The following is a 19,046-nucleotide window of genomic DNA, read 5'->3' as shown; positions in this document are numbered from 1 at the left end:
TTCCCTTTCTTCTCCACTGTCTCAGAGACATAAATCAGAACCCAGAAATCTCTCCCCTCCAGGTTACCTGACTCTGCCCCTCTAGCCTCCTCCTCCACCCCTCCACACTGCCCAGCAGGAAGGGGAGGATACCAGAGGCCAACCCCTGAGCACTGACGCCCTACTGCAAAGGTGGAAAGAAAAAACTGATGTCTGATATTTATATGACTGTAGAAGAGGAAACCCCTGAAAAGATTTTGTTTCTTACGCCTTTGAGGTATGAAGGTTGGCCTAGAAGATAATGACAGTAATTAGGGGTACACCTCTCACCTTGAAACCAGATGACAGTTGCAGGCAGACAGAACTAGTTGGTAAGGAAATCAGAAGAGACTCTATTAATCTTGTCACAAACTTCATTACTGTTGATTCCAATCACACAAGAATGATCCCACAGCCATGAAAGTCCAGTCGTCTCTGCAGTAAATTGTGATGCTGTTCTTAACTTGTTTAGTTAGGCAGCAGGGTGGAGAAAGCTAGATCAGAACCAGAGTCAGCGTTCAGGGCAAAGTACTTATCAGTGGAACATGACTGCCGCCCCCAATACCTAGATACGCACACACACACTTGCACATGCTCAAACACAAATCCATTATCTCTTGGAGGCTGAAGTAATAATGGTTAAGACTCTCAAGGACACATGTAGAAGATACGAATGAGGCCTTTGTATGTGATATCCAATGATACCTGTCTTTGGAAGTTTTAGGTCTGGTGGTAGAAGGGTTTATGCCCACTTTAAGCATGGTTCAGTTGGAGAGGTAAGTTTTTAAAAGTTATTTAACGACTAACATATGCAAAGGATTATCTATATGCTAAAAGAAATAGATACCATACCCAATCTCAAACCCTACACTGTTAGTATGAAAGCACACGCATATGTATTACGTTGTGAATTGACAAGGCAATTTCCTAATAATTGCAAATTATAGCACAGGCTAATTAAAAGCACTGAGGTCAAATAAACAGAGGTTAGGAGCATTTAAAGGAGCATTTTGGAAAAAAGAAACATTTCAAGATGAAAGTCTTTCAGACATGGTCTGGATCTTAAAGGTTCAAGACATAGATTAGCAAAATGGAAGAAAAGGTTCTATATGTAGAGAACACAAGTGTTAAGGGTCTAGATTAGAATAGGTTCAAATGGGCCACACCCAAGAAGCAGAAAAGAATGAATCACAGTGTTGGAGAATGACTTTATGTCAATGGTAAAATGGAGGAGGTGGAATAGAGTAAGGAAATCTCTCTGTCCTTGAGAAGTACATATTCTAATATGGGACACAAAACTGAGAAATGAGATAGATTTTTAAACAGTTTAAAGAAAGAAAGAAAGAAACCTACAAGCAGATGATATGTGTAGTTCCTAACTTCCCCTATGGGGGGGCAGGACTGCACTGCTACTCCCACTCTCCCACCTTCATGACCTAGCAGGAAGTATTTAGGGACAGACCACTTTGATTAGCATTTGCAAGAGAAGACCAAGGTGAGCATGCTTCTTATATAGAACCTTAACTAAAGTTCCTTGCTGCATGGAGAATCACACCTTAAGAAATGGACCGAGCCAGACCTGAGTGCTTCTCTCCAGTGTGAATTCGCTGGTGGTGATTGAAAGTGGAACGCTGACTGAAGGCTTTCCCACACTCAATACACTCATAGGGTTTCTCTCCAGTGTGAACTCTCTGATGCACAGTGAGTTGTGAGCTGTCACGAAAGGCTTTGCCACAATCTTTGCATTTATAGGGTTTCTCTCCAGTATGGGTTCTCTGATGTACCATAAGGCTAGAATTATGACTGAAGACCTTCCCACACTCATTACATTCATAAGGTTTCTCACCAGTGTGAATTCTCTGGTGTATAATGAGGTATGAGTTTTGATTGAAGGACTTTCCACACTCATTGCATTTATAAGGCTTTTCACCAGTGTGAAGTCTCTGATGTCGAATGAGACATTTACTCAGACTGAATGCCTTACCACACTCATTACATTCAAAAGGTTTTTCTCCAGTATGAATTCGCTCATGGTCAGCAAGTTGAGAGATCTGATTGAAGGCTTTCCCACACTCACTGCATTTGTATGGTTTTTCCCCAGTGTGGAGGCTCTGATGTCGAATAAGACATTTACTCCGACTAAAGGCCTTGCCACATTCATTACACTCATAAGGCTTCTCCCCAGTGTGGATTCTCTGATGGTCAGTAAGATTTCTGTTAGAACAGAAAGCTTTCCCACACTCATTACACTTGAAAGGTTTCTCACCAGTGTGAAGTACCTGATGTCGGACAAGGCTTTTATTCCGACTAAAGACTGCTCCACACTCATTGCATCCATATGGTTTCTCCCCAGTATGGGTTCTTTGATGGTCAAAGAGTTTAGAACTCTCATTGAAAGCTTTTCCACAGTCGTTACATTTATATGGTTTCTCCCCAGTGTGGAGTCTCTGATGCTGAATGAGATGGGAGCTGTGGCGATAGGTCTTTCCACAATCACTACATTCATAGGGCTTTTCCCCTGTGTGGATTCTCAGATGAACTATGAGCTGAGAGGTCTGCCTGAAGGTCTTACCACACTCATTACACTCATAGGGTTTCTCTCCAGTGTGGATTCTCTGATGCCCGATGAGGTGTGAACTCCAATTAAAAGCTTTGCCACATTCATCACATCGATAGAATTTCTGTCCCTTTAGAACTTCTTGATCTTCTGCAGGACTGGAGGACAGATCTGGATGTTCCCCAAGATCTTTACATTCATCACATCCATCTTTTGCAGATTTCTTTTTACCCTCCTGTATTATTTCCAAGAAACCACTTTCCGGTCTGCTCCCTTCTTCATCAGAGGGTTGTGCTCCTAACTTCTCTAAAGCCTCTTCACAGGCATCTCCAGCTCCTGGTCCTCCAGGAAGTACTCCATACAGTCCTCCTGAGGTCCTATCAGGTGACTCTGATCCTTTAGAAATCGCCTGCTTTGGAGGCAACTCTGAACTCTCCATCCTTTTCTCACTTGCTGCCAAAAGAAAAGAGAAAACACCATTTACTCATTTCTTGTCCTAGTGAGGAAAGGTAATCTCTAGGAGTCTATGTATTTGAAAAATTTTTCACATTATGAATAAGGAATGAGGAGACACATTGAGAACAGAAGAGAAAATGTGAAATAGCTCAAATTTCTCTTCATGCACAGAAAGACAAAGAGGGGAAGCTGGTCAGTAGAGGAGGTGGCAGAAGAGCTATCAGCACAGACAGATGTTGAGCCAGCATGGCCAAGTGAGCAGATCAACTGGAAGGCAAGAGACCAAACTGTAAAGCATGGTGTAATCTTCCAGAAGTTGTGATGTGACCTTAGTAAAATCATGAACTTTAAGGTCCCTTCCAACCATGACATCATATTGTTCCACAGTTCTCAGCAAAGATGCTGGGGAGACACAGGGGTGGCAAATAACTCAAACCAAACAGTGTGGGCAAGTATAATTAGGAGAAAGTGTAAAAAAAGAGGTCTTTCTAGTTTGACAGAATAGTGACAATATTTGGAGAAGCCATGGGTTCAGAAATGCTGGGGGAAGTACTGTAGGAGACAGCAGAGGTCTAAGGTGGGGATCACCTAGTCCCTGGAGCACTGGATTGGTAGGCGCCAGCACTGCATTTCTATAAAAATTAACAAAGACAGTAATATTACATATGAATCAAAGTCAAAATACATTTTTTGTATTTTGATCATCTGGAATCATAATGAGACTGAACAGCTAAGTATATGTTTTTGAATCCTGGAATTTTTTAACACAAAAGTTGGGAGAAGGCAGAGAAATCATGGTCATACCTGAACACAAAAATACTGGTTCCTTTCAATCACATCTTAACCAAGGCCACAAGCCATCATACTATTTTAGCACACGGAAAGTTAACTAGCAAAACACTGTAAATCAACTATACTTTAATTTAAAAAAAAAAGAAAGTTAAATATATCTGGCTCTTTGATTCATACTCCCACCCTCTCCAGAGAAGGCTACTGTCCTAGACTTGTCAATCCCAGAACCTGCCCTGGCAGGAAGTTGCCCTGCCCCAGTCTTTCCTGAAGGGGAAGGTAAGGCAACCATGCTTTGTGCCAAGCAACCCAGCTCATCCCACGATGGACAACAGGTGACTGGACCAGGGCCCAGCACGAGGCCCAAGGGCAGTTTATCTGTCATCGGCCTCTGCACGGCCCGGGCCAAAGTTCTGCCCAAACAGAGATGATATTTAATGGCTAAGCCACCCTTGGAGTCTCTCTGTATATAAATTCTGAACTCAAAGTAGGACAAAATTAAGGAAACGACAAGTAGGAATCAAAGCTGAAATGATGCACAGAGAGAAGGCAAGCCATTAGGAGCCTCAGCAAGCAGAGCATCTGAAGGAACAGAAAGGCTAACTAAGAGGAGCTCTGAGTGGGACAAAAGATTCAGAGTGAAGAGAGTGGGTGTCAGTTGGAAGAGAAAACAGATATGCGGGGAGCAGCTGTCTCAACCACATTGCCGGAAAAACCCTTTCACTTTTCCTGCTGAGGCTCCCAGGCTCCTCGGTCCCTGCAAGGCTTTGTTTCCGGAAGTCTAACCTAGGCGGTCGGTTTGTTCAGGGTTTCCATTCCTTTAGCTTTATCCTAAGTACCCTAGCTCATTACTTACAACAACTGAATGGCTCGCTTTTCCCAGGTCAATTAATAATGAAGTAAAGAGAATGTTAATAACCATTAAAGTGGGTGATGGTGCAGGGAGGTTCACTTTACTCTCCTCTCCACTTTCTCTGTGTTTGCTTATGTTTTCATAATAAAAAGTCAAAAAAGAAAAATACAGCAAAGAACATGTAAAGAAGGCAGGCTCTAAGTTACTGGGGAACAGAATCATTACCCAGGGAGGCCAGGCTGCGGTAGTTTTCCGGCATGGCGTTCTTCCGGTACGGGGCTCTCTGGCTGAGCGCCGGCCCTTTCCACTTCTTCTGAGTATAGTCCACGGACAGGAGCTCAGACTCTGCAGCCACCTGGAACGACAAGCTGCTACTGCTCAGGGACACTGGCAGCCTCAAGGGCAGAGTCATCAGGGGTGCCGACAGCACAGGGTCGGGGCCCTGGTGGTAACAGGGGTGGAGAGGGAGGGAAGCTGGAAGGACACATCTACAAGGACAAGTCCAGGGCAGGGTCAAGTCAGCAGGTAGACCAGCTCCCGGAGCGCAGTCAGGCGGGGAAGCCACAGGAGACGTCTCAGAACTGGCCGCAGCCCCGCAGATGAGCTCAACCTACTCCTGGGCCACACACTTGGGAACTCAGGGAGCTCACCTGGGGCCTGACCGTCCGAGGCATGGCTGCCGCTGCGTGGTCTCCTGAGTCCCCTGCTTGGGGAAGGGCAGGCACTGGGGAAGCACGCCGAGCTGAGGGAGGAAGGAAAGCTCTGAGTGGGACGAGCCCTGCTCTTGGCTCCAATGAGCTCTGTATCCAGTGAGTGGATTCAGGAGAACCCAGCAGCTGCACACACACTGAGCCTCATCCCTGTTCCATAAAGGCACCATCCTGTGTGAGCTGTGAGTTCTTCCTGGAGGCACAGAAGGTCCCTGGTCAAACAGAAGGGGCGCTCCTTTCCACCGTCTCTCCGCGACTCTGGAAGGAAGCTACACTTCTGACCACTTGCTCTCCCATGGCTTCCCCAGCACTGGCCTCCTTCGTGCCCCTCACCTCTCTGCCCCGCATTCCTGGCTTCTCTTCCCGCCCCCGCCCCACCCCTGGTTATGGACACTGCAGGGGCTGAGGCCTCAGAGCCTCCCTTTCCCTCTGTCAGAGGGCTCAGTCTCTAATGCCACCCTCACAGCTCCTAGTTCTCTCTTCCACATCGACCACAAGTTTCTAATAGCCTATTAGACATTTTCTCTGGCATTCCACATTGGCACAAAGTCAGTGTAAAAAAAATGCATCTCCTTATCATTTTCATTTTCTATCTTCTCAAGTTTTGTTAATGATTCTAAACATTGGTCCAAATCTCTAAATCACTCCCTCTTGTCTTTAAACCCACATCTAAAAGATAAATATTCCTGAGATATTCAGATTCAACACGATCCCTTTCGGAAAACCAGCTGACCAATTTGTAGATATTGATGAGCTGATAATCAAAATTCACTGAAAATTCAAGCATCTCAGCACAAGGAAAAAGAAACTTGAAAAATAAAAATAAGCTGAAGGACTCACAATTCACATTTTCAAAAATTACTTGACAAAGTGGCACTCATCAAGACAGTGTGATGTTAGCATAAAGATAGGAATATTTCAGTGAAATAGATCAAGAGCCCAGAAATAAACCCATACATTTATAGTCATCTTATTTTTGACGGAAGTCCCAAGACCAGACTTTTCAACAAATGGTGCTGGGATAACTGGATGTACACAAGCAAAGAATGAAGTTAGACCTCCACCTCAGACTACATATGAAAATTCTATGGACAGCAGGCCTTGGCACCTCTTGCAAAGTGGCCCCATTGCTCTGTGTACCAACTTACATGATGGTAGGCTTCCCCTGAGAGCATGGAACCCTCCATCTCCTGTCACTCTTAAGCAAATTTTTTTAAAAAATCACTCACTTCACCCATGATTAAAACAGAGGCTAGCATCTCTTACATTTGCTACAAACGAATACCAATTCAAGGTCTCCTGGACTCAGCAAGTGCTGCTGGACTGACAAAAGAGAGATGACTGTAAACTGAGATGGGAAGAAGGCCCACACCAGAAAGCATGTCATCATTCAGATAAAGAAAGTGCAGCGCTGCTACAAGGCCGTCGAGAGACAACTGAAGGACTACTTGGGGACCCGTGTGCTGAGGAGGCTGCTGAAGTTTTGGCAGAGAAATGAAACTCTGCTGTGAAACAAGGGGGCAGGGTAAGGAAAATAAGGACACAGAGGAAACAAAGGCAAAGGAAAATAGAGAAGTGATAAGGTACATAAGGGAAGGCCTGCAGAAAGAGACTTGAGGGCACAACCACCAAAGGAGGCTGGAGAGGAAAGGGTGCTCCCGGGGCAGGAGGGGCAGGCTCCGTCCTCCTGAGCTCCAGCAGCACCAGCAGGAGCAGGGACAGCTGCTCAGGAGCAAGCTGAGAGTCCAAGGAAGAGGGAGAGACTTGCCCAGGCAAACCTGCAGAACACACTGGAGAAGAGAAAGAAACTCAAGTATGAAAGAACTACAATCCTGCTCAGGGGAAAGAGAAACAGGCACCGAGGCTCAAGAGAATGAAATGGAGGCCAGAGAGAAGCATCTGGAAGAAACACACCCAGTGGGAAACATAAAAGGCACTGACCTATCTCAGGCAGTTGAGACACACAGCAAAACGAGCACCAAAAATAAGCCTCCAAGCTGACCTGAAGCAGCTGCTGCAGAAATGTCCCAAGAGGTCAGTGAAGTATTTCTAAAGAGGTGATGAGAAGACAGACCAACACAAAAATGAGGCCAAATGCCTGTGAATATAGCAGAAGATTCCAGCCCTTTTAGCCCAGCCTCCACAACCATGAACACAGACAGAAGCTAATGACCTCCTGGGCCTTTCAAACTCAGAATGAAAGCCCCACAGCACAGTAAAGAGATGGGGGCCAGTGAGCTGAAACTGCCCAATTAAATTCAGGTATCCTAGTGCCTCAGGGTTCCTCCCATGTCCCAGCTAGCTTTCAGGGACAGAAGAAAAGCTTCACACTCATCAGCTTGCTAAGATTATACCACAAACGTGAGCCCCAGGCCTGGGGAGCAACCTGAGATGGATCAGGCCTCTTGTCCCCCACAGCTTCATACCTTCACTCAGTTTCATTCCCAAATGAAAATGCTGGGAAAATCCCAAGCAATCATGTGGACGTTTTTCAGGACATTTTCTTCATCAACTCATAGGCAATGTAATTTTAATTTCCTTTAAATTCCTCATTAAGGAGTCTCTAGTTCTCATGTTTTTCCTCCCACTGAGATGGTACATAAGGTTTATTGTATACACTGATAATAAACAAACAAGTTTCTAAGATAATCACCACTAAAGGAAGATTGCTTCTAGCACATATTTAAAATATTAAAAGAATATTTATATCAACTTGGCAATCAAGATATGAGCCAAATCGAGTGGCCCAAATCTGGTTTCTAAATACCATTCTCCAATAAATGGAACCAGGGGTTCTTGGAGAAATAGTTGACTTCAGGGCTGGGGGACGTGAAATAAAGCGAAACCGGGGTCAACTTGAAAGAGCTCCCAACAGCCAAAGCCAGAATAATTTAACCAACAAAATAAATAATGTTATACCACATTATACCCAAAAAGTAAACACCCAACATCACACCCTGATGTAACTGATATAATAACAACAACAAAAGGGAAATAAGGTACAACTCTTCCTCATTAAGAATTTTAGTTAAGAGAACAAAAACAAGGGAAAGTCGCCTGGAAGAGCATCACTGTAATAACTGCTGCAGGCAAGAGCCACCAAGAAATGCTAATTAGTGGGTGAAAGTTGAGGAGAAACAGGATTTTTCTATGCAAAGTCTCAGGGTAGCTTCCTCAAAATCATTGCTAATTACAAAAGAAAGACAGTAACTTTATAGTGATCAAACCTGGCAGAAATACTGGATCAAGATTAACATGACCAGGAAGAAGACACACCAACATTACCCTCAACCTAAGCAGGACAACATCTGACAAAACCAAATTGAGGGTCATTCTAAAAATACAAGCACGAAATTCTTAAAAAAGACACTGATGAACCCTGGATAAATCAGCAGTGTAATTAATAGTACTGGACCACTGTAAACTTTTTTAAGTTTGATGACTGCACTATGACTGTGCAAGATATATTACCTTTAGGCAAACCAGGTCAAGTATAAGAGAATTCTGTACAGTTCTGACACCCTCTGTGAGGCTACAATTATTCAAAATAAAGTTTTAAAAATTGAAGATGTTTGAGTTGTTAATGTGTTTCTTTTTTTGTATCTATCTAGAAATATTAATGTCTAGGTATTAAGGATTAACTTGGCAATAAGGGTTTTGAATTCTGTCGATTCCTATCATCTGCAATTTGGACTCATCCTTTTACTAATTTAACAAATATTTACTGAGCACCTACTAAGTCTGAGGCACTAAGGTTTCTGCAGTGAATTAAGCAGACAAAAGGCACTGCCTTGAGCAGCTTACAAGACAGAGACAAGGACAGGTGCCATGTAGTGTAATAAAAAAAAGGAAGGAGGATAAGAGGTCTAAGATCAGGGAAGGAAAAGTATAAGCTCAAACACCCAGTCCTGTGGAGCACATAATGACTCACCTGAGGGAACTCTTTCAGACTGTTTCTCATATTAAAAATACTGAACACTGCAAAGTAACATGAGTTATATTTTACTACACTATCTGTATTTTTGCTCTGGAGCATGACATCATAGAATGCTCATGCACTAATATTTCCTGGAAACCAGGAGCCACAGAAAACAACGGTGGCATGGTTACTATTTTTTATGCTTCTGTCAGTTTCCCTTTAAGTACATATTGAGATTTATCTTCAAAACATTCTCATCTTTTCAGCTTACTTTTTAAACCAACATTTGTCTGCTTTCCTTCAGCATTAAGAATAATATGTAAGTGCAGTCTCATTTGTTAGTCCCTGAATACACACACATATACACACGTGCTTAAGAGATACAAATTCCCTAAAATCCTTAAGCAAATTACAGCCTAAACCACCACTTCCTTGCAAGATAAGCAACCTAGTATTAATCAGTTGTCAGATTGGCAACCTTTTGAAACAGGACGGTGTTCTTTCCTTGCCACCCTTAGCTTTATGAAGAACATTTTCTGATTTCATAGGTCTATGGAGGTTAGAAGACAGCAAAATGGTTTTAGGTTAGTGCTGTTACCTTTGCTTAAAAACTGCGTTTTATAAATACTACTCTTTCATTTTGAAAACAGACACAATTACCCTAATATTTTGCTATTTTTATGCACAAACGTCACTTGCTTCAGCATTTACAGCTTCATGTAATGTGTACTGTATGAAATAAACTGCAAACAAAAAACGTCTTCTTCTACTTATACTTGCAAATATATGTTTTGGTGGTGTCATAATGTTGGCACCAATTTTAACCAGTATATGAACAAATGCATTCTGCAAGTTGATGATATAATTTTCAAAAAGCAATAGTGTGAATATATTTAGTGCCACTGAATTATGCACTTTAGAATGGTTAAAATGGTTAATTTTTAGGTATCATAGTAAATATTATGTACATATTATCACAGTATTGTTTTATTACAATACTAAAAAAGTTTTTTAAAGCAATAGTACGATCCTATTTCGTCATAAAAAATAAATATATACATCTAAGAGTTTGCCAAATTATGCACAAATTTTAAATTGTCAGGAAGCCTCCAGATGTAAACATTAACGGACAGCGGTTACTTTTATCTTTCTTACGCTCACCGCGTCATCTAATTGTCTGTAACGAGTCCTCTTTGTTTGCATAATTGGGAGAAGTGATAAAACAGAAACTATTACTCCAAATTCTAGCCCGGGGCGCCCGGGCAGCAAAACGCTGGCAGATACGCCCTCACCACAGCTCCCAGACCAGACCCCGACCCCAGGACAGCCTCCAGGCCGAGCCTCACCCGCCGCCCCTAGTCCACACCCGGGAACCCCTCGCCCACACCGCAGCCCGCGACGCCCGCCCTCCTCGCCGGGCCGCTCACCGACTCCAGGCGCCGCGCGACGTGTCCCTTGACTGTACCACCCCCCTGACGTCGCGCACGCGCATCGCCGCCAAGGGTCTCTCTAGGAGGCTGGGAGGGCCGACGTCTCGCCGCCTCCCGGGCCCCAGCTCCATGCTAGGCGGCCTCCCAGCGCAGCCCGGAGGCTTGTTCCCGACACCCTTTACCTAACCCACAGGACGCCTGCCTTCTGTTCGTGCCCCAGAGCGCTTGTCTTGTTTTCCTACATCCCTCCAAATGTGTGTTCAGGCCTTCCCTCCAGGGTTCCCTCCCACCCTGGGAAGAATGGGGTCAAAGCTGTTATGGAGCCCCAGCTGCATGGGTGGACCCCAGCGGGATCCTATCCTTGCCAGGTGCCACTGGGTCAACTGAATGATCCCAAGTTCGGCGGAACAGAAATTTTATTCATTGATCAAGGAATGAGGACAAGAGCGCTCCTGTTCTAAAGGCCCCTTCCCCTTGAGGGAGTGAAGCAGGCAACATTTAAGGGGCAAGAGATGGATTCTGCCATCAGAATTTCAGGAAGGAGGTGAAGATTTCCAGAAACAGCCAGAGCATGAGCAGTCCTTGGGGCTCCCTTGCACATGACCTAATTGTGCCTAGAAAAGCTAGTCTGCACTTTGGGCAGAGATCCCAGCATGGTAATGAAGCAAGGCAAGTCTGGGACACTGTCTCATCTGTGCAAGTCCTGCTGTTGTGGTCAGGCTGCAACCAGTTCATGGCAGTTGACTCGTTCCACCTTGGGTCTTTCTGGCTTGGGCCGGTCCTGTGATTTTGCTTATGTGATCTTCTGCTCTAGTTTCTATTAAGCAAGCACAACTGTGGGAATAGGTTAACAGATTGTGGTGTGGAAACAAAAACAGAAAGCAGGTTAACCTCTGAAGAGGTGGGTCTCTTCCAGTGACAAAGGTAGAATCAAAATAGGAACCAGCAAGATCTAGCTGACCAGGCTGGCAGGGAGGAACTGTTAAAGGGACCACTCATTACTCCCTGGGGCCTCCTTCAATGAGGGGAACCAGATCCTAAGGGAGGCTCTGTTCCAGAGCAGTCTCTTCCCCAGTCATCACGACAATCAGGGGTACTGGCTCATTCCCAGCCCACAAGCACACAAAATATTATCTTCCCACAGACCAGCTCTTTTCTTTTATGGTGAGTTCTAACAAGGTTCACCAATGGTACTGTTTGCCAATATGTGGAATCCTGGAGGTGTTAGTGGGGGGGAAGCCTGCTAAAAGGGGGAAAACCCCAAAGAGTGGGTTCTTATCTTCTGGCTGTGAAAGAATTCACAGTGGAGACAAAGGGGCAGCATGAAAGCCATTTTATTGCTCAAAAGAGGAAGACATGAGTGGAAACACACTCAGGTGGGGGAACATAACCTCAGGTAGCTTGATGTAAGAACTCCCCTTTTTTAAGTCTCACCTGGGTCCTTTTATTTGTCTTCTTTGGTAGTTCTTGTTCTCTTTGGCTGCCCCTTTCCTGCATGCTTTCCAATTTGTTTTGCTCTGCGTAACAAACACTCTGCAAAAACAAGGTCAGATAACTAGAGACCCTCAAACAATGTGGTCAAGCTAGGTTAAGCAAGCAAGTCAAGCAAGTGGGCTCCTTAAACAACATGGATTTATAAATCAGATCATATCAGGGCTTTGTGTTGCTGCAGGGTAGCTTCTTCCATTACTCAAGCAAAAGTATCACCTAAGACCAACTATAGGTTAATTTTAAACAGATTCATTTTAAACCTTCAAAGAAGTCTCTAGGCAACAGGTCCTGATTTCTATTCCCTAGCTCCCTGCCTCCTTCAGAGGAATAGAGAAACATTACTCCTGATCACTTCATCAGAGATCCAGCCTGGCCTCCAGAACACTCCTCTGAGGAAGGAGAAAATCACTCACTTAGGAAGTTCTGCATGCTTACTCTGTAGAAATATTAGTGGGTAGAACATGGGAGTTACTGGGGCACAGAAGTAATCTTCTGGATACTCAGAAAAGATTAAGTTTCCCCTGGAAGACCTCCAAGTGCATCCTGGAGGTCTCCTAGGTGAAGGGAATTTACAAGTTCCCTGGAGTATCAGGGTTTAGCCTCTTGGATCTCTCCTCATTGTTCAACTAGCAATAAGAAATGTAAGTATCACATGTCCTTTAAAGTGATGGAAAAGCAGGATCATTGGGGGACATTATGGGAGCTTAGGGGGCACACAGATTTTATACATCTAAACTAGAGATCAGGTCACTGCTTTTTAATTCCATACAGTTTACAATACTGAACAGAAGTAACAACCTCCCCCTCCAAAAAGTGTATCTCTTGACCTTTGATCATATTTTTCCTTCTCCCCCCAGACCTAAGTTCTACTTAAAGGCTCAACTCAATGCTATTCCTTCTGAGGCTGCTTCTGATCCCTCCAAGATCAGTCCGTTCCGTGGAGTGGGCTGGCCCCCTCACCCCTGGGCTCTCTGTATGCCTGGAGCCTGTTGACACCTTAACCCCCACTCCTCACTGCAGGACCCTTCGTATTCCTGCATTTCTGAAAGATATAAAACAACTTCTCTTGATGTGTGTTTACTCTAACAAAACTCATCTCCCAGTACCCTATGCAGACAGGCCTCACATCCTGCCCTTATCAAAGTCGTAAAACCTATTGTTCAGAGAAGTCCCTGACAAATCTTACAACCAATCGTACCTGCACACGAATTGACCATGCAGCCCCTGCTCCTTGTGTGCACATTCCCTCCCCCCAATAAAAGACCCTGCACCCCCATTCCTGGGGCTCAGGCAGGCACCTCTCACCTGTGTGGCCCGCTATTACCTACCTATAGCAGCGTCTCTATTAAAACTTCCTAAACTCTTCTCTGTCTCTAGTAATTCTTTACCAACCCACGTGTCACCGTCACCGTGTTGTGTGCCCATACCATCTTCCTTGGCTCTCTGAACTTCTCTTCCTTTGCTATCAGATACTGTCTTTTGTTAGTCACCTTTATCTGCTTCCCCTTGCCCTTAATATTTCCAAGACCCAATTTTATTCTCATCTCCCTCCTTGAATCCAAAGTTTCTTGCTTAAGTGTTTTTGTTATCTTTGTATAGTGCTTAACAGGACATGTCAAAACTCACAACTTACCTCACTCAGTTCTTCCAACTCTGAGGAGTAAGCAGTCATGGATTGTTTTTTGTTTTTGTTTTTCCATTTCACAAATGAAGAAACTCGGTGGATATATAACTTGCTGGAAGTCGCAAATGCCAGATGGTAAGTGGCAGAGTTGGGGGTCTTCCATACCTAAAGGCTGAAAAATTCCAGTCTATGTTTGATGCTTCCAGAAAAATGTGGATTTCAAATCTTAAGTCCAATAATACCTAGAAACTGAAGGATTACAACCAAGAGTGTAAAGTTCATTACTCCAAGACCAACACTGTGCTTTAGGAGAATCAAGGTCACAGACACTGGGTCAGAAAAACAGACAAGGCCTCTAGAATTGAAGGCAGGAGGTCTCGGTTCAAACCCCTCCATGGGCCTGTTTCACCATCACTAAAATACCAAGGTGATGGCTGGACTAGCGATCCTTCGTGCAGTCCCCAAGTCCTTGCTAACAACCCTGGTGGCTGAGAGCTGTGGGTAGGACAGGCTGAAAACGCTCCTTCCACTTGGCAGATGTGCAGCACAAAGGACCAAAGGCTGAGCTGGAGGTCGGATAGTGAGTCAGGATGACACACCCGGGAAGGGGATTTAGCCGAACAACGTACAGGGAGTTTAGTGCCCTCCGGCAAGATAACAGAAGTGAGCGGTATTAGGCCGCAAGGCAGAGTACTGCCTTCCCACCAAACGCCGTCGGGGATGTGCTGGGATCCCCGGAAATTTCCCGCCACTCTCTGGGCCTGTTTCATCATGTGTGTCACAAGTGAGGGTCAATACCAGCACCAACAGCGGGGCAGGGACAGGCCTGCAAGGCGGCTCCTACAACGAGTACCAGAACGGGCCTCAGCAGCATGCTCGAACCCCAGCACATCTGCCAGTGACTCGGGTAGTTCCTGAACAAACATACGCCGGAAGCGAGTTCCTCTACGGTCGTTCGACCTTGGGAGCAACTTCCTGTTCTGTCTAGGAAGCTGGGAGGCCTTCGTATCTCGTTGGTCTCCGCGCCTGGGATTGGGTCCTCGCAGGATCGCAGGACCCCGAGTCCTGAAGAAAGACCGAGACCATCCCTTCTCCCAGTCTACCGCAAGGCCATGTTTTGTGATTATCGTTGACCCTCCTCGTGCTTGTAACAGGGCCTGACACACCACTAGCAGGAAGAAATCTCAGTAATTAAAGAACAGGAATGAATGAAGATAAGAGAGAGGGAGAGAGCATCTTACAATAGGAAAAAGAGGAGGAAGGAAGGTCTATAGATCTGAATTCAAAACCTTCCTTGCCCTTTTCTGCTAATAAAATGTTATCCAGGTAGCAGGACGTTTGCCAAGGCTCAAAATTCTCCCCGGCAAACTAACGATTCTGCATTACAGAGGAACTGGTGTGGCAAAGCAGATAACAATGGATGTCCCAACCTCTTACCTTCCAGGCGCCTCAGTATAGCCGGTAATCGCAGCCCAGACTGATCAGATTCCTTCCCTCCTTAAAAAGCCTTCACAGCAGCCTGGATCAAGGATACATTTCTTAGAGATTAATCCAGGCTCTGTGCTGAACACCAGGGAAACAAAGGTGGGCTGACCTTGTCTTCCAGCCAAGACGACAAATACTAAAACCAACCAAGCTTGGAGTTTATGCCTCAGGACTCCACTGTGAACCAGAGAGACACGGTGTCAACCCACATAAGGCTTACTGTGAAGGGGGGAGGCTGACAAGGAAACAGTGTTAACATGGTGTGACAAATAAGGGGCTGTGACAAGCACATGGCAGGCCACCACAGGAGTACAAAGGAAGGAGCACCTAATCCAAGTGGGGAGATGGGGCACAGGGAAGTCTTCCTGGAGGAGGGGTTTCTCAGCTAAGTCTTGAACGGCAAGTAGAAGCTTTCAAAGTGATAGGACAATGTCTCTGCTCTCTTGGCTACAGCCTGGGCCTCATCCCCTCCAATTCAAGCACAGTACCTGGGGTTTCCTGCCTATATTACTGATACAGGAAAATGTGGGGCATGAAAGGACGGCCATGTCTCAGGCCCCAGTTGAGTCCCTAGGATGTTCCCCATCAAGTGAGGGTCCTTGGCTTCACACAGGAAAGAATTCAAGAGTGTGCCATAGTTGAGTAAAAGTGGATTTTTTTTTAAAGTGGATTAATTCTGAGAGATTCACTCTCCATAGACCAAGTGTAGGCCATCTAAGAAGGCCAGAGAGGCCACAAGGCATGGGGGTGGATGTTTAGTTTAAAGTAAAAGTAGATACACACTCCACAGACAGAGTGCAGGTCATCTCAAAAGGCAAGAGAAAGGCCAGAAGGTGCAGGGTTTTTAGTTTTTATGAGCTCAGTTATTTCATATACTAGCAAGTGGGAGGATTATTCCAACTAGTTTGGCGAGAGGGTGGGAATTCCCAGAAATTGGGCCACTGCCCACTTTTTGACCTTTTATGACCAGCCTCAGAACTGTCATGGTGCCTGTGGGAGTGCCATTTAGCATGCTAATATATTACAATGAGTGTAAAATGAAGGTCAAGTTCTACTGGAAGTCAAATCTCCTGCCATCTTGGGCCTTAAGGTCTACTGAGAGTTGAATCTTCCACCATCTTGGTGTAATTGCTGTGTCATTCCTTTAATGATTGTGCCCTGCCCCCTTCCCTCCTGTCTCATTACAACTCCCCCTCCCCACCCCAGGTGGGGGGGGGGGGGTTCTAGGACTCTCCCACCTTATTTTTAGAGTATGTAAGAGTGTCTAGGCTGTTGAAAAGAGGACTATCCACATGGATGATGTCAGAAAGTCTGAGGGGTTTGGAGACAAAGAATCTCCAGACCTGACTTCAAAGTGTTCCTCTCTTTGTGGTCTCCTTAAATCCAAAAGGTCCCTAGGAACATCCTTCTCACAGTTGCCCTGACCCCAGGCAGGACTTAACACAGGGAAGGGGACAGTGGTGATGCAGAGCAGAACAGTAAGTGGTAGAGGTATTTTCTTTTGCTCTGTTGTTGTTACTACTACATGTAAATGGGACAAAGTCTCGGCAATAATCTGGATACAAGGTATGAAGATGAGAGGAAACATGATACTAGAAAACACCTATAATACCTGCAATGTGCCAGGCATCATTCTAAATGCATTTTATATGTATGTATGTATGTATGCATGCATATATATAAATAATCTCATTCAATTCTCATATCAACTCTATGATTTAGGTACTATTACTATCTTTATTTCACAGATAAGGAAGCTGCAGCACAGAGAGGTTGAGTAGCTTGCCTATGGTCAACCAGCTCATGGTATGACATCCAGGGTTCTAGTTTTAGTTTGGGCTCTTAGATGAATGACAGTGCCCTTTACAGTGATGGGAACATGGGTGGAGCTTTAGAGTTGGGGACAGATGGGGAGATCTGCTTCAGACATATAGAATTGGGTTACCTGTTCTGATAGCTTGCATACCAAGTGTGACCATTTCCCAGGGAGGTCAGGGTAGTGTTCCCTCAGGTCTTCTGGGATTGTCTTTGGCCCAAATATACATGTCCCAAGGTGTTATATGAGAGGCATTATGGAGCATGTCTTCCCCACTGGGACTCAAGCCAGTCAAGGTAGGTCAGACCCACAGTGCTGGCCACAGAGGAACCTATAAAGTCTGGACACACTGCCCAGATCAAGATGGCCTTCACAGACAATGAAAGCCAACCACCTGGGCATAAAACAGCTCTAAAGAATGAGAAAATGCAATCTTATTTCCTAGATTCTTTGTCTCTTATATACGAGGCAGTCAGAACTGCAGGACAACACATGGTCAGGAAAACCTGGAAACCAGAGCTCACAGTATTTTGGCCTGGCCTTAAGAAATGTCCTGCTCAAGAACACTGAGACTCTGAGGCCTTAATGAGCCAATGGGCCACATCCAGTGCCAATGTCTAGGACCAGTGGCAGAAGCTAGGACCAGATAAACAAAACCTTCCTGAGAGGTTCCCAAATGTAGAGGGTGACCTTGATATCAGAAGGCCACTCACCAGGCTCAGTGGGCAAAGACTGATCCAAGAGAACTCTTTGAAGACTGTAAAAACACTGCAGTAGGTCTCCTGATATTCGTGTTTCTGTCCTGGCTTGTGCAGAGACGTGAGGGATATGTGTCAGGTCCAGAGGTAGGCCTGGTAAGCTCAGAACAACCTTGGGATATTGCTAATGGCCTGGGCAGCCCAGGAGATCCCTACTTTGGACCCTGTAAAGGATCTACTTGTTGGGCTACAGCAAGTTACACACAGTTAACTCCATCAGAAAGTGGCTGTTCTATTCCCTGCCCTTTGGTTTGTTTCTCTTTGGAATGTCAGTTTTTCTTGAACATTTTTTTTTCATTTGTCCTTTAACTGCCTCAAGTTTCAGAGGCTTTTCCTTAGCTCCATATATCATTTGTTTTCTGGGGTTGTGCCTCCAGGGCCTCCTCAATCATGTTAGCAGCAAGGACCTGTTCACATCCGGCTTCTCTATACAAACCGGCCTTCCAGGTGAAGTCCACGTGGGTAACACCTGCTTCCCAGATACCAGACCAGACAACTGAACCTAGGTTATGTTTTCCCCATTCTTTCTCACTTTTTATCGGCTTCTTGGCCCTTCCTAGGGGGCCTCTACTTGGGCATCGGTGTGCTGGTTCTGTTTTAGTATAGATTAACTACATCTACAGGCTCAACCTCTGGGCTCATTTCTTCATTAGTAAGATGGAGATACATACCTGTTGCTCATTTCACTTAGGCTTATACTGGGTGAAAACGCCCCGGGCATCGCATATACTATAATAACTCAATGCTCAGGTTATGTCAGGCCTTTTGCTGTGTAGTGTCCGTCTGTTACCCTTTTCAGCGCTCACAGCCCGGTGAAGAGCTCATAGCCCTTTTTCAGATGAAAAAACAGGCTCAGAGGTTGGGTATCTTTCCCAAGATCACCAGGAAGGGAAGGGGCAGAGCTGGGGTGCGTCAGGGTAGCCCATACCTTGAATGGTCTGAGGGCGGCACGTGCACAGCCTGAGACTTCAGTTGAGGTGCCGCCTCCGCCGCCATCGCTGTGTCCGGGCCCCGCCTGCAGTGGGCGGTCCCGGAGCCCAAGGTGCCGCCGGCTCTCCGGGCGCGGGGGGCGCGCGCGCCCACCTTTACGACCGAGACTTCCGGGATCCTGGAGGGGCCGGAAGTGTGACCTCTCTCGCT

General features: G+C 45.4%; 1 protein-coding gene across 5 annotated transcripts; it reads right to left on the bottom strand.

The window, feature by feature from the left end:
- Positions 1-357: 357 nt before the first annotated feature.
- Positions 358-18,947, bottom strand: LOC105091313 (zinc finger protein with KRAB and SCAN domains 7). 5 transcript variants are annotated; one of them, XM_064496647.1, is made up of 8 exons: positions 18,835-18,947; positions 15,285-15,366; positions 13,857-14,019; positions 12,167-12,265; positions 5,324-5,415; positions 4,899-5,028; positions 1,598-3,028; positions 358-512 (listed from the first exon to the last, which is right to left on the bottom strand). In XM_064496647.1, exons 5-8 carry the CDS (start codon positions 5,345-5,347, stop codon positions 487-489), a joined length of 1,611 nt encoding a protein of 536 aa, XP_064352717.1. In that variant the 5' UTR covers positions 5,348-5,415; positions 12,167-12,265; positions 13,857-14,019; positions 15,285-15,366; positions 18,835-18,947; the 3' UTR covers positions 358-486. The 5 variants fall into 5 exon arrangements, with proteins under 5 accessions (XP_064352717.1, XP_010981081.3, XP_031325982.2 ...); XM_010982779.3 differs by lacking the exon at positions 15,285-15,366; XM_031470122.2 differs by lacking the exon at positions 15,285-15,366 and having other exon boundaries at positions 1,865-3,028; positions 18,835-18,946.
- Positions 18,948-19,046: the final 99 nt, after the last annotated feature.

The sequence above is a fragment of the Camelus dromedarius genome, chromosome 17 (genome assembly GCF_036321535.1).
Source record: "Camelus dromedarius isolate mCamDro1 chromosome 17, mCamDro1.pat, whole genome shotgun sequence".
Lineage (NCBI taxonomy): Eukaryota > Metazoa > Chordata > Mammalia > Artiodactyla > Camelidae > Camelus > Camelus dromedarius.
Note: the sequence above shows the minus strand (reverse complement) of the source record. Positions and strands in the feature narration are given on the sequence as shown.